The following is a 15,351-nucleotide window of genomic DNA, read 5'->3' on the forward strand; positions in this document are numbered from 1 at the left end:
AATCAACTTGTTCAGTGCTGTGATGTCATGCAACTATATTATATCCGGCTATTAATTGTTCTTGTTCCGCCACTGTAAAAAACCAGGCTCAACACGCCTGTGCATTTATATTGCACAGAAACAAATAAAGGAAGAATATGGACAAATTAATATTGCAATGTGTTGTTATTATAACGAGTGCCGTGAAGTGAAACCGTCGAGGTCATCTCCGGACCCATAGCAATTACTATCCCATTTCGTCGGGAACACATTCAGCCTGAGCTTCCTGAAAATAAGAAAACTGAAATCTTGGAAGAACAGAGGTAAGCAGTTGGCCTTTTTTCCCGAAATTAAACGCGCTTGCAACTCCCTGATTTCCTTCTAAAAGCCTCAGTCATTTCTTTTGTGCCTTTACATCAGCAGCCAAGCGGTGATGCATAAAAAAGGGGATACTTACGCAATAATGCCACAACAAACAGCGCGACTCTCCGATCGGCCCCCCTTAGCCACGCACCGCGCGCAGCGTGTGCGCGCTCGCTTCTGCTCCAGGAGTCTACGCCAGCGCCACCCATCGGCAACCACTTCTAAAGCCTCACGGGGAGCGCGACGCTTTTGCCACTACACCTTCGAGAACACTGTAACTGAAGTAAACATCAAATATGGCCGGTGTTCGAGAGTCCGGTTGTTGCGGCGTGCGCTCGCTTTTCCGTGTTGTTCTTTTCGTCGTCAAGTTCTGCTCGCTGACAATGTGGCTGTGTTATCGATGAATGAGTGTTTCGTGCATCTGTTGATGGCATCCGTTTTCGGCAGAGGACATTCGACAGCAAAAGAAAGGAGCAAATTGCCATTAGGCCTCGTTGTACTCTGAAGTAATCAAAGCTGTTGGTGAAAGGCAGTCTTTTCCTTCAACAAGACCTGTGAAAAATGGTTTCTGGTTTATGGGGGTTTAACGTCCCAAAGAGACTCAGGCTATGAGGGACGCCGTAGTGAAGGACTCCGGAAATTTCGACCACCTGGGGTTCTTTAACGTGCACTGACATCGCACAGCACACGGGCCTCTAGAATTTCGCCTCCATCGAAATTCGACCGCCGCGGCCGGGATCGAACCCGCGTCTTTCGGGCCAGCAGCCGAGCGCCGTAACCACTCAGCAACCCCGACGGCTAAAAACCTGAAAAATAAGTTACAGCTAGAAATTATAGCCTTCCAGCTGGTTTAGGTGTTGTTTCTGGCGTGGAACTTCCAGCTGAGAAACATGTTCTCCGCGTTATTCCTGCAGCCGGATAATTTTCATTTACAGCTGGAATATTGAACTGGAAATGTTTCTAATAGAAACATTTCCAGCTGGATTATGAAACCTTAAAAAATTTTCCAGCTGGAAATGGAAATCATTTTCATGTGTAAACAACATTCACCGCAAGTTTTGAGTCCAGCCCGCGAACTAGTCTGACTATACAACCAAAACAATACGCCACGTAATGCCCGCGACATCAAAGCTACACCTGCAGAGCCTAGCAGAGCCATCAGCGCGAGCGGCGGAGCTAAGACAATGAGAAGCACGGCTTTCGTAGCCCGCGAACGAATACATCTACAACCATGCCAAACGGCATTAAGAGTACAGTCGCTCGCGCTTCACACCAAGTCCTCCTAAAAAAACAAAACAAACACGACACCTGAAGAACGGCCAGACACATCATAAAGACGCGGGTCCAGCACATCACCAATGTTTTCTGACCCATCTTACGAAGCCAGGCCTTTCGGCGAACTGCATTGCTTTTTCCGGACAGAATGACGAAAACTTTTTCCCATTGCCTCCTCGGTTGTTGCACCCGTAAACGCAACAAAGCTCGACGTCGCCGCATCGCGTAAACTCTGTCAAAGGTCGAGAAACGCTTCCCGTCAGAACTCAAACAAAATGAAAACAAAGCTCGATTTCTACCCGCGAAAATGGCCCCGGCGTCTCCTGCGGAGCGAAAACGCGCGCTAACACATGACCGCAGTATCTCGGCCAATGGGAGGCTCGGTTATCCGGCGGCGCGCTAGGAGAGGAGGGAAGCCGGAGAGTTCAAAGCTTTTCCTTTGGTTTGCTTCATTGAGGGGTTTAACCGCCGCTCAATTCTCCTGATATTATCAAGGAAGTTTAACCGCCGCTAACTGCCGCTAGTCTGTCTGTATATGCTCCCGCAGGGAGCAGAGTTGCGCGACTGCTTTCCTCGCGCCGCTCTTGATGCCATTCGCCGAGCGGCCGTCACGTGATTCTGCTGACGACGTTTGTTCCATTTTGAAGTGGAGGAGCAGACTTTCCAGGCGCTACGCCGGTTCCTCGCTATCCCCAGTACCCTCTCGGCTGCCATCATGATCGGACGCGTCCGGTGCGGTCGGCTGCGGTGTGTACCCGCCTTTTCCATGCGCTCCAGTTATATATATTTTGATAGTGTGCAGTGACGGCAGCCTCCAACTATGACAGGGTGCAGTGCGCCAAACTGCAAGAACCGTACCGAAAGCGGCAAAGCTTTTTACGCAGGGAACAAGCTTTGCCTAGGCTATTTAACTATTTTATTTGTTAAGAATACCTTTACGGTTGCACTTACAAGGATGTTAACACTGGAGGGGATGGGAACAAAAATAAAATGAAATACTTGAAAGCAAAATTGGATATTCAGATAAGCTTTTTCCTTGAGTAAAAGCATGGAGCAGTCCAAAACAAGGATATTTCAGAATGCAGAGAAGTTACATATAATTCAAGTAGGTCAAGAGAAAACGCAATAGGGCTCAGGAAAAAACGAGCAAATAACAGCACCAGAAAGAGATAAACATCACTTTTCGAGATCCTTGGAAACCCTTATACCACAATTCAGCTGCAGTGACTTAAGGCAGGCTTCTCTAACTTTCGGATGTTAAAGAAGTACGGCACGTGTGTGTTTGGCTTGAAAAGATGACCATGGCATAGGAATAATGCAGTGGAGGGCTAGAAGTCAGAGCGACAAATGGTACGTATATTTTGTGAAAGATAAGCGCGCGAGTTTGCGATATCTGTGCCTTTGGTTGGTTAGATTTACTTGCTTGCAAAATGCATTGTTTTAGACTGCCCGCATTCACATCGTATGCAGCGTGGTTTCACAAGCTTCGTGCAACATCGGTGGTCGCAACCCTATAGAATAATGTATTTCAATGTGGTTTTGCAGGGAGATGCATTACCAAACTTCTCTTCATCGCACAACTCACGCAGGTTTTTCATTTCCAAGCATTTCTGCGCCATTAATGTCTTTACTGCGAGCTATCGCTGTCATTCCGCGATCTTTCTGTCATGCTGTGTGATATTTTCGGCAAATCAGATTATTTTTCCGGCGTTTTTTTGAACGAAGTATGATGGGCTTAGTATCTTTCCACGTCGCGATCATCCTTACAAAGTTAAACGCATTAACTGCCAGTCATTCCATTATGCCTATTCTTTTTTACCACGCACAATAACCGAATGGAACGCTTTGCCATCAGAAATTGCCACTGAATCTGATCTAAATAAATTCCAACATCTTATGCACTCATGTTTCAACAATTAAAAAGGTATTTTTTGAGCGTTCTTTTCTTCCGCCTTGTCTTCTTTTTATTTTATATTTTTTTTGTACTTCAGCGCACCTTTTCCAGTGTTGTCTTTTTCTAGCGGTGCTGTTATTTATGCTCAAATTTTGCTGTTATGTGCATTGTTGCGACCCTTTCTGTGAATGCCTATTTATGATTAATATTTTGTGATTTCTATTTTATTTTAGTGCAATATCTTTAACCTTATAACAATGCTTTGTACTTACTCCCTCCCCCCCCCCCCATGTAATACCCTCAAATGAGGGCCTTTGGTGGTATTTTGAATAAATAAATAGATCCCTGAGCACTGAGACAGTAAAAAGAAAAAAAGGATGCCTGCAACCTGGCGCCATTTCTAAGCTTTTAAAAAAAGCGAACTGCTCTACAACACCAGCCCCGTCAGGATCCCAGCGCCTGAGCGCTCGAGGAGCTGCTTTCCCGCAAAGCTTGGGACAAAATGGCGGACCTTCGCGCAACTCTGCTCCCTGCGGGAGCATATACAGGAACACTAACCGCCGCAGGGCACCTCTGCGATCTTTTGAGCAGTGCCTAACATGGCCCTTCAGCATTCGGTATACGTTCAAAAGACGGCAGCACCATGCCCTGTCACTTACTGAGTTCGGCTTCAAACATGTTTCAAAAGTGCCTGCCTCGGTGGCTCAGTGGTTAAGGCGCTCGGCTACTGATCCGGAGTTCCCTGGTTCAAACCCGACCGCGGCGGCTGCGTTTTTATGAAGGCAAAACGCCAAGGCGCCCGTGTGCTGTGCGATGTCAGTGCACGTTAAAGATCCCCAGGTGGTCGATATATTCCCGAAGACCTCCGCTACGGCCCCTCTTTCTTCTTTCACTCCCTCCTTTATCCCTTCACATACGGCGCGGTTCAGGTGTCCGCTGATATATGAGACAGATACTGCGACATTTTCTTTCCCCAAACAGCAATTAAAAACGCCTATCATGCCGGTTTTTTTACCAAATAGGTTCATTTTCAAAAGCCACAGTAAAGGTTCACGTTGAAATATAATCGCGTTTTTGCAGACTCGAAAGCTGCGAGCTGGAGTCCAAGAATGAATTTCTGCATTTGAAAGAAAACTTGACGCTCAACGTACCGAACTTAGCTATAAATGCAACGAAATAATAGGTATAGATAACTTGCACGTGACGTCACTTCCGCTCCCACCAAGCGCTGGCGGCCTTACTGCCGAATCATTAGGCCGTCCCCGCCCGTCCGCCCAGTGACACCTAACCGCTCCTGGGACGCTTTGGATTATTTTCTTGTCCTTTCGGGCGCGATGCCTACTCCACAGAGGAATGAGCTACTATGAAATTATTCGATCGGCGCGCGTACGCTACGCAGACAGAGTGAAAATTTGTAACGATATGGGCCGGCATACGCTGAAACCGGGAGTCGACATGACGATGGGCGTTGATGTGTTCCCTGAAGTGACCTACGGGGATGTCATGTACTCTCCCAGCTTTGTGATGTTGGAAGAAATGAAAGCCTTGAAATCATTGCAGGCACACAAGGATTTCTCCACCAGGTGGCTGAGAAGCCTATTTGCGATGCACCTACGAGACGAAAAGCTCGGCCTCGGCAAGCCGCTTTCTCTGCCGTCGTTGCTTGCTGCGGTCGTGGCGATGCGAACCGGCCAAGATGCAACGACGCGGGACCCAATCTGGGTTCGTTTTGTTAAACAAATCGGATGGCGTCAGTCAAAAACAGCAACATTCACTTTAGGGCGTTGTCCTTGCTTCCCACGTTTTCTCGAACATTTAGTTTACGGCACCAGCCTCATACCTGTCACAAAATGCGCTCCGCACACAAATTGTGGTTGTCGGGGTCCAAATCGTCGCACTTAATGCGAGCCAGCCACAGCCCGCGCCGATTCGTACTGAGAGTCTTGGAGCACTCGCATTTGCCTGCCAACGAGTATCTTACGAATGCGGTAGAAGTTTGTGCTAGTCGGCTTCTTCTATCGACTGGAGCTCTCGCTACGTTTGGAATAGCCAAGGGTGGCTCACAAAACCGTATTGAAGCTACGGATGGAGGAGAACCAAAACAATGCAAGCTAACAGAGGCGGCGGTAAGCTAGAGGCGGTCTGGCGGTGGTTCGGCAGCGTGGCCGACTGGCATATCCCACGGCCAACGGATGCGACGTCGATGGAACTTCATCGCTACCAACCTAGGTACCACGACGTAAGAAATGGCGTATGGTAATCCACTCGGCGATCCGGGGAAGCTCTCCGGGTAGGCGAAGGAGCAAGTTATCTAGAGAGACTAGACACCGTGCTGGTGGTGGTTCAATCAGAATTCGTGATCTGAATCCCAATCGCCCATTGGAACACGATGTTCGGTTTCGGGAAGCAAGAAAACGTTCGCCGGATCTGCAACTAGAGTACACCATTAGAGAGGTCCTCGTTAACGCTCAAGTGAGCGAAACGTGCGCACAATGTTACATGAACCGCTATCTGCATAGCCGATGTATCAAAACCTGGGCTTTCAAGGTATCGATTTGTGCTCAAGTATAACATTTATTTTTTCGTGTCATAACTACAGTGTTCGAAGCGCTGGCAGGAGGCTGTGTCACGTGGATTAGAGGTTTAAATGAGACACAGACTCATTGGTCGTCCATTTCATGCGGACTACGACCGTGACATCCCGTGAGTGGTCACTGCAGCTGGCGCAGTAAAAACGCCTGTCGTCGCAGGTGAACCACATCATCGAGGCGTGCTGCAATTTCCTCGAGAAGCAGCTGGACCCCAGCAACTGCATCGGCATCAGTGACTTCGCACTGCAGCACGGGTGCACCAAGCTCTACATCAAGGTCAACGACTTCATCGACCAGAACTTCGCCGCCGTGAGTGGTGTTCTATACGCCATATTTAAAAAGGGAAGCCCCCTCCCTCACCTGGAGCTTTGTACGCACGTATTTTGTCGGCCTGGCAAGTATTTCTCCGGTTCGTTGTCTTCCGTCAGCCGCACCGGCTTTCAAGCGATCAGCTTCGGTGTTAGCCTGCTTCTGAGTGAATTTAGTTCAGCTCATAGGGGCTTCAAAGCAATTTGAGAATGCGTTTCTCTATATCTTGCACACTGAAAATCATAAACCGTTCACAGGCAGTAAAACAAAAAAAGTGTAAATCGTGCTCCACTGAGCACAGATTAATAGACCTGTAGAGTGAGTTCATGGTTCGGCCACCCGTTTTTTGCATTCTTTATCAGCCATAAGCAACAACATATGGTTGGCATACGTTGATTGAGAATTATAACTGCAGTTGAACACTGAAATTTGAAAGCTCTGCGTGGACCCTATATTTTAAAAATTTTAAAAATCACAGCTCGTAGTACCTCGCAACCGATTAGGGCAATGCACCGAAATTTCCGGAGCTTTTCACTACGGCGTCCCTCATAGCCTGAGTCGATTTGGGACGTTAAACTCCATAAACCAAACCACTTCACCGCGCATCGCCTACCCCGATGACGTCAGTGGGCAGAAGAGCCAGCCTTGAAGCTCGCCCCGTCTGCTCACTGACGTCTTCGGGGAAGGGGCACGCAGTGAGATGTGTTGCCGTAATCGGTAGCGAGCTACTACGAGCAGCGATTTTTAAAAATGAATAGAAAACTATAGGGTCCACGCAAAGCTTCGAAATTTGACTCGAATAACCACAAATGCTACCTATACTGATCTATTTCACTAAAATATGCTCGTCAAAATCATTTCAGGGCTCCTTTTTATATGTTTGCGACTCGTTTGAGCATCCGTTCAATTTGAGGCGGCTTTAAAGGGGCTCTGAAACAGCTTCTGAGCAGAGCACATCAACTCGCTCACTGACTGCATTGTGTTGTCATGAACATCTGAGCCGAGTAATGCACTTGCACATGTAGCACAGAACCCACAATCACGCATGAAAGATGGCGAACTCTTTCCGGCGACTTTTTCATCCTCGCACCCTCCTTCGTCGCTCGCAGCTGCGTATACAAGTTGAGAGACGGCTATTGGTTATTTTCTGTCAGACGTCAGACAGCTACCGTGGGCGCGACGGGTCAGGAAGCTGCGCCCCCGGAGGTGAGGCCGGAGGAGGAGCGCCGACCTTCCAGAGTGCGAAAAGTGACGAGAGGAGAGGGAAAGGCGCGAAGACCCTGAAGTTCAAATTCTGACTGCAGATAGCTCAGCTTCTACAAAGTGCATTAAACAAATTTTTGCTGGAAAGTATTCTTGAAGTGGCGTCCTTTAACATCTCAGGCATACCGAAACTTCATTAGAGCCCTTTTAAGAGACCAGCTAGCGGTGATATTTCTCAGAATCTTTGGTTGTACTACTTCTCTTTTACTGCGTGAACCGATATACGGAGCTGATCCCAAGTCGTGGCGTTGATGAAGCCCGTCCAAGGTCTCCTATCGAAGCGGCCAGGAGAGAAGGATGAGATAACGAGCGGAGTGGCAGCGATGGGAGGAATAGGGAAAGAAGTAGGGGAGTAAATAGATAGACACTGTTGCAGATAGAGAGATTTAAAGAGCTAAAACAGAAAGAATAATGAAAAAATAAGAACGGCGGCAAAAGGAGAAAGAAGACAAGAAAAGAAGAAAATAACGGGACGCTATTGAGGAGATAGAAGTAGTAAGGTCTCAATCTCAAACTGCTCGGCTAGCCGTGAAAACTTTCGTGCGAGAAACTGCAGCTCGGAAGCGAAGCGCTCGATGAAAGGGAGCTGAGTCAAGATTGTCACTGCTGGTGGCCAGAGAAACAAAATAACAAAGCGAAAAACCGGCACGCTCGGATAGTGCAGCAGCTGCCGCAGTATAATGGGTGATGATGAGGGTGCTTCGGAGGACGGAGACCAAGGAACGGCAGACTACGAAGACCTGGTAACAGCGAGGGCGGTGCCGGCGACCACGCGTAGAGGGCGAACCTTCAACTTCCGGAACTGCCGCCTTGGACGAGCTTCGTGCTAGGAGTGCCGCTCTGGAGCGAGAGCATATCGAAAGCGTCAGCGCAAAGCCGCGCCGAGTATTTAACAGTGCCGATGCCTAGTTAAGCCAATTTTAAACGCAGTGATTATTTAAAGAAATGTTCAGAACAAATTTTTGCGCTCAGTAAAAATTGATTCTGTGCCACCTTCTGGCTGTGTACTGGCGTTAGTTCGGCAGCAAAAGACGCATGTATAAAATTTGCATTTTAAAGTTTACACACCACTAGATTCAAACTCATGATGTCAACACCGAAAGTGGACTCCGTGATTACTGCCTTCAGGTGAATGGACGTGCGACGTCGCCTCAGGGATCTGAGATATAAGAGGAAGTGTCTCGGCATCACCCTAGTTCGCTTGCAAAAACGGCCGATGGTGGTGTTACCTGTATTTCACTTTTCGCCATTTTTTAGCTTATAGCATCTCTTTTCTGGGGGAGTAGCGCCTTTCTGATTAGAACGAGGTTATCTCCCGACACAGGGCAAGTTTAATCTGCCCTCAGTGTCCCTCTAACATCTCTGCCCCGCCGCGGTAGATCTGTGGTACTCGAGCTGAGAAGTGAAGCCATTCAAGAATGCTGATAATAGCTGAATGGTTGACACGTTTATAGGCCCTGAGAACGTCCATTCCTAGGGCCGCGAGAATTCTGCGGGATCTGCCTCCTAGTAGTACCGTACTCCTTGTAGCTCGTACTTAAGAGGTGTTGCAGGCCGTCCACATTACCAATGTTGAGATGAAAGCCAGTCTGTACCAGGTGATTCCAATCAGACCTCTTTAGATTCCAGGAAGGCCACGTCGCGAACATTCGTTCCAGGAGCTTACAAAGTGTGGACGGGAGTGCTAATGGTCAGCGGTTGCTTATACTCCTTGAACTCTTTCGTGGCTTCGGGTTAGGCACCACCTCCGCATGTTTCTTTAAGCTTGGGATCTGCAATGAGGTCCTAATGGTGTTTAGAGACTCAAGTAGCCGCTCCAGTGCTATGCCGCGACCTATGAAGTAGGTCAAGAGCATAGACAGTCTATCCTGCCCCGGCGCATTTGATGGCTGCAAGAAGTTGAGCCATGGTAAACAGCCTCATCGTCGTCTTTGCTTGGAAACGAGGCCGCTTCCGAAGGAAAAGCAGACGGGCAAATGAACGGCTTAGGGGTCCGGTCCGAGAGAGTAAAGCCCTGATTACTTCCGGTGCAAACTGACCTTACACCGGTCCCGAGGCGAGACAAGCACTGCCCGTGGATCGTCCACCGGTTTCTCTAGATATAAAGTGCGCCAAGTCGATGCAGTCGCCGACAATGGGCCAAGAGATGCGCACCAGTCGAGCCATCTCTACAAATAAAAAAGCTTATCGTGGCGGCGTGTCGCGGCTGTAAGCCGCGGTGAACGTGGCTCGACGTTCCGCCGTGGATGGGTCTCAAGTGAGCGCCAATTTTTTGCGCGTCGACGCGCCGCCCATACCCGAAGAAGGTGCACGATCGGAGTGGGTCTTTCACCCAACTCGAATGAGTGACATTTTAAAGGGCCCCACAATGAGCTTGTTGTGGATCCGGTGAAGCTGTTGGAAGGGAACTGTTTAATGTGATCCGGGACAGGTCCAACTCCGCAACTGCATCGCCGCCAGTACTGGAAGTCCGGGTTCGGAAAAAAACAAAGAGGGGAGGTTGACCGCTTCCTCAACAGTCCAGTTCTCGGTCCCAGCCGAGAGGGCGCGCGCCTAACTACCGAGACAGTTTTTGGTGAGGAGGGTAGGGAACGGGTACGATTCCAACGGCGAATTCTAGTAGCCGTAGGGTCGAGAAGCACAAACTGTGCCTCAGTAAATGTGTTGATCACCACACTGTGCCGCGCACTGGACAAGGGATAGCCTCAGTTCTGAGGCGCATACATATCCCCACGACTATTGTAGGGCATCTCAACTGTGTGCGGCGAAGCTGGGCAATCCAACCCAGTCCAAGACAAGGAGCTCTGGAACAATATGGACGCACATAACACGACACAAGAATCACGTCCGTATGGGGGAGGGGAACTAGCACGACCACTGCCTCTTGCCAGATGTTGCACTAAGACTCCAATGGAACCTGAGCAAGTGGCTACATACACGGTGGCCTCGCCAGGCAGTCACTATGCAGTACTACAACGGAGGTCCGGGGTAGTCGGTCACGCAAGGTCAGTAAAATCAGAAAAAGGCGGCAGTCCATTTGTCTCTTCGAGAAGCAATACTATCCAAAAGCACCGAAGTTTGGGCCAGTTGGTAATCAACCATCTTGAGAAAACGAAGCAGCACGAAAAAACGGGGACGAAAAAGACACACGTACGACAGGACGAATGCTGCGCCCAGTGTAGAAGAAATACTATGCAAAAGCACCGAAGTTTGGGCCAGTTGGTAATCATCCATCTTGAGAAAATGAAGCAGCACGAAAAAACGGGGACGAAAAAGACACACGTACGACAGGACGAATGCTGCGCCCAGTGTAGAAGAAATACTATGCAAAAGCACCGAAGTTTGGGCCAGTTGGTAATCATCCATCTTGAGAAAACGAAGCAGCACGAAAAAACGGGGACGAAAAAGACACGCGTACGACAGGACGAATGCTGCGCCCAGTGTAGAAGAAATACTATGCAAAAGCACCGAAGTTTGGGCCAGTTGGTAATCATCCATCTTGAGAAAACGAAGCAGCACGAAAAAACGGGGACGAAAAAGACACAGGTACGACAGGACGAATGCTGCGCCCAGTGTAAAAGAAATACTATGCAAAAGCACTGAAGTTTGGGCCAGTTGGTAATCATCCATCTTGAGAAAACGAAGCAGCACGAAAAAACGGGGACGAAAAAGACACACGTACGACAGGACGAATGCTGCGCCCAGTGTAGAAGAAATACTATGCAAAAGCACCGAAGTTTGGGCCAGTTGGTAATCATCCATCTTGAGAAAACGAAGCAGCACGAAAAAACGGGGACGAAAAAGGCACACGTACGACAGGACGAATGCTGCGCCCAGTGTAGAAGAAATACTATGCAAAAGCACCGAAGTTTGGGCCAGTTGGTAATCATCCATCTTGAGAAAACGAAGCAGCACGAAAGAACGGGGAAGAAAAAGACACACGTACGACAGAACGAATGCTGCGCCCAGTGTAGAAGAAATACTATGCAAAAGCACCGAAGTTTGGGCCAGTTGGTAATCATCCATCTTGCGAAAACGAAGCAGCACGAAAAAACGGGGACGAGAAAGACACACGTACGACAGGACGAATGCTGCGCCCAGTGTAGAAGAAATACTATGCAAAAGCACCGAAGTTTGGGCCAGTTGGTAATCATCCATCTTGAGAAAACGAAGCAGCACGAAAAAACGGAGACGAAAAAGACACACGTACGACAGAACGAATGCTGCGCCCAGTGTACAAGATATACTATGCAAAAGCACCGAAGTTTGGGCCAGTTGGTAATCATCCATCTTGAGAAAACGAAGCAGCACGAAAAAACGGGGACGAAAAAGGCACACGTACGACAGGACGAATGCTGCGCCCAGTGTAGAAGAAATACTATGCAAAAGCACCGAAGTTTGGGCCAGTTGGTAATCATCCATCTTGAGAAAACGAAGCAGCACGAAAAAACGGGGACGAAAAAGGCACACGTACGACAGGACGAATGCTGCGCCCAGTGTAGAAGAAATACTATGCAAAAGCACCGAAGTTTGGGCCAGTTGGTAATCATCCATCTTGAGAAAACGAAGCAGCACGAAAGAACGGGGAAGAAAAAGACACACGTACGACAGAACGAATGCTGCGCCCAGTGTAGAAGAAATACTATGCAAAAGCACCGAAGTTTGGGCCAGTTGGTAATCATCCATCTTGCGAAAACGAAGCAGCACGAAAAAACGGGGACGAGAAAGACACACGTACGACAGGACGAATGCTGCGCCCAGTGTAGAAGAAATACTATGCAAAAGCACCGAAGTTTGGGCCAGTTGGTAATCATCCATCTTGAGAAAACGAAGCAGCACGAAAAAACGGAGACGAAAAAGACACACGTACGACAGAACGAATGCTGCGCCCAGTGTACAAGATATACTATGCAAAAGCACCGAAGTTTGGGCCAGTTGGTAATCATCCATCTTGAGAAAACGAAGCAGCACGAAAAAACGGGGACGAAAAAGACACACGTACGACAGGACGAATGCTGCGCCCAGTGTAGAAGAAATACTATGCAAAAGCACCGAAGTTTGGGCCAGTTGGTAATCATCCATCTTGAGAAAACGAAGCAGCACGAAAAAACGGGGACAGAAAAGACACACGTACGACAAGAGGAATGCTGCGCCCAGTGTAGAAGAAATACTATGCAAAAGCACCGAAGTTTGGGCCAGTTGGTAATCATCCATCTTGAGAAAACGAAGCAGCACGAAAAAACGGGGACGAAAAAGACACACGTACGACAGGACGAATGCTGCGCCCAGTGTAGAAGAAATACTATGCAAAAGCACCGAAGTTTGGGCCAGTTGGTAATCATCCATCTTGAGAAAACGAAGCAGCACGAAAAAACGGGGACCGAAAAGACACACGTACGACAGGACGAATGCTGCGCCCAGTGTAGAAGAAATACTATGCAAAAGCACCGAAGTTTGGGCCAGTTGGTAATCATCCATCTTGAGAAAACGAAGCAGCACGAAAAAACGGGGACGAAAAAGACACACGTACGGCAGGACGAATGCTGCGCCCAGTGTAGAAGAAATACTATGCAAAAGCACCGAAGTTTGGGCCAGTTGATAATCATTCATCTTGAGAAAACGAAGCAGCACGAAAAAACGGGGACGAAAAAGCACAGAAAAGCACTCAAACTTCGGTGCTTTTGCATAGTATTTCTTCTACACTGGGCGCAGCATTCGTCCTGTCGTACGTGTGTCTTTTTCGTCCCCGTTTTTTCATGCTGCTTCGTTTTCTCAAGATGAATGATTACCACCTGGCCCAAACTTCGGTGCTTTTGCATAGTATTTCTTCTACACTGGGCGCAGCATTCGCCCTGTCGTACGTGTGTCTTTTTCGTCCCCGTTTTTTCGTGCTGCTCCGTTTTCTCAAGATGGATGATTACCAACTGGCCCAAACTTCGGTGCTTTTGCATAGTATTTCTTCTACACTGGGCGCAGCATTCGTCCTGTCGTACGTGTGTCTTTTTCGTCCCCGTTTTTTCGTGCTCCTTCGTTTTCTCAAGATGTATGATTACCAACTGGCCCAAACTTCGGTGCTTTTGCATAGTATTTCTTCTACACTGGGCGCAGCATTCGTCCTGTCGTACGTGTGTCTTTTTCGTCCCCGTTTTTTCGGGCTGCTTCGTTTTCTCAAGATGGATGATTACCAACTGGCCCAAACTTCGGTGCTTTTGCATAGTATTTCTTCTACACTGGGCGCAGCATTCGTCCTGTCGTACGTGTGTCTTTTTCGTCCCCGTTTTTTCGTGCTGCTTCGTTTTCTCAAGACGGATGATTACCAACTGGCCCAAACTTCGGTGCTTTTGCATAGTATATCTTGTACACTGGGCGCAGCATTCGTTCTGTCGTACGTGTGTCTTTTTCGTCTCCGTTTTTTCGTGCTGCTTCGTTTTCTGAATTTCGAGAAGCAAGACCCACTCGGGTAGCGAGCTTATGTAAGAGCCATGGATGGCGGATTTCTCCTACCTTTTCCGCGAATTCCTTTCCTTGTTCGGCAATTTCCTGAAATTCCAGTGCAGCACATATCAGTGTCACCCCGATTTCGAGCACAAAGTTGCAAAAGCGGGGGAAGATGGGCCGTCAACACCTTTGCCAGCTGTTGCAGTTGCTGCGCCACGAAGTGGGTCAGCTTCACGGGGGACAGCTTAGAAGGCACATTTGCAGCACAAAGGGCAGGCGATACATGTGCATGCCATAGTTCTAGTAGATGGGCGATCCTTGCGATTACTGTATGATAGAGGAAGCTGAGTCCTTTGATCGAGACGTCGGACATCCTCCTGCAAAACTGCAAGGCGTTGATCCGGTTCCGCAATCTCATCTGCAAGTGCTCGCCGATGGCCGAGTTTTGAGTTGCTTGAGAAGGACGTGCTTTGACCCCCTCACTACTGCGAAACGTTGAGCTGGAGGTTAAACCTTCGCCTACATCAGGTTGTGTATTGGTTTTCTCTTCGCTATAAGCGTCAGCAGTGCAAAGCGATTCAAAGTAAGCGCGTTATCGTCTGTAGATTCCGGCAGTCGTGCCGGACTGTTGGCCTTAAGAGTGCGTACTTCACTTTTCTATGGCGCATCGCTTCGCCGGACAGCTGAAGTTGAAAGTTTATTAGTGATTCCAAAGGAAGTTAAAACAATATACAGCGAGAGGTCCCAAGGTACAAGACCGCAGTTGACGCCTCCCATGGGAATAAATTTCAATAGACAACTAATCGGAAAAGAGAACCTAAATAGAAGATCAATCTGCACAAATTATATTGCGAAGCAACACAGGCAATAAATGACAAGGTACATAGTATAAAGTGCAAAATCGACAGAATTCAATATAAGGAACAGAATACAGAAAAAAGTACAATTACATACCGTAGGATACCGTGATACATAGAATAAATAATATTGGTGTACTGAAAATGACTTATTAGGAAGGAAACGTTTTAATTTGTACTTAACAAATAAAGTATATCAGTTTGCTTATAGTTAAAATTTAGAGTTCCAGAATGGGGTAGAAAATTGAAGGCATTGTTTCCCGTATCTAGTTCTGACCTTAGGTAGTAGAAAATTATTACGCAAGGTGAACCGTGTGCCGTTGTTTTTTATGGTCAAGTCGGGAAGAAAGATGCTTAGCGGGAGTTGACGATGAAGAATATT

At 48.0% G+C, this 15,351-nt stretch overlaps 1 protein-coding gene across 4 annotated transcripts in view; it reads left to right on the plus strand.

The window, feature by feature from the left end:
* Positions 1 to 15,351, plus strand: part of Keap1 (kelch like ECH associated protein 1) — a 233,001-nt gene that overhangs the window by 161,175 nt on the left and 56,475 nt on the right. For 3 of the 4 annotated variants that reach the window (XM_077643816.1, XM_077643815.1, XM_077643813.1), the window contains 2 exons: positions 5,072 to 5,233; positions 6,262 to 6,411. In XM_077643816.1, the coding sequence (XP_077499942.1) occupies positions 5,072 to 5,233; positions 6,262 to 6,411 (312 nt within the window). The remainder of the gene's footprint in view (positions 1 to 5,071; positions 5,234 to 6,261; positions 6,412 to 15,351) is intronic. The other variant, XM_077643817.1, reaches the window with a different exon arrangement.

Source organism: Amblyomma americanum, chromosome 11, assembly GCF_052857255.1.
Source record: "Amblyomma americanum isolate KBUSLIRL-KWMA chromosome 11, ASM5285725v1, whole genome shotgun sequence".
In the NCBI taxonomy this organism is placed as follows: domain Eukaryota; kingdom Metazoa; phylum Arthropoda; class Arachnida; order Ixodida; family Ixodidae; genus Amblyomma; species Amblyomma americanum.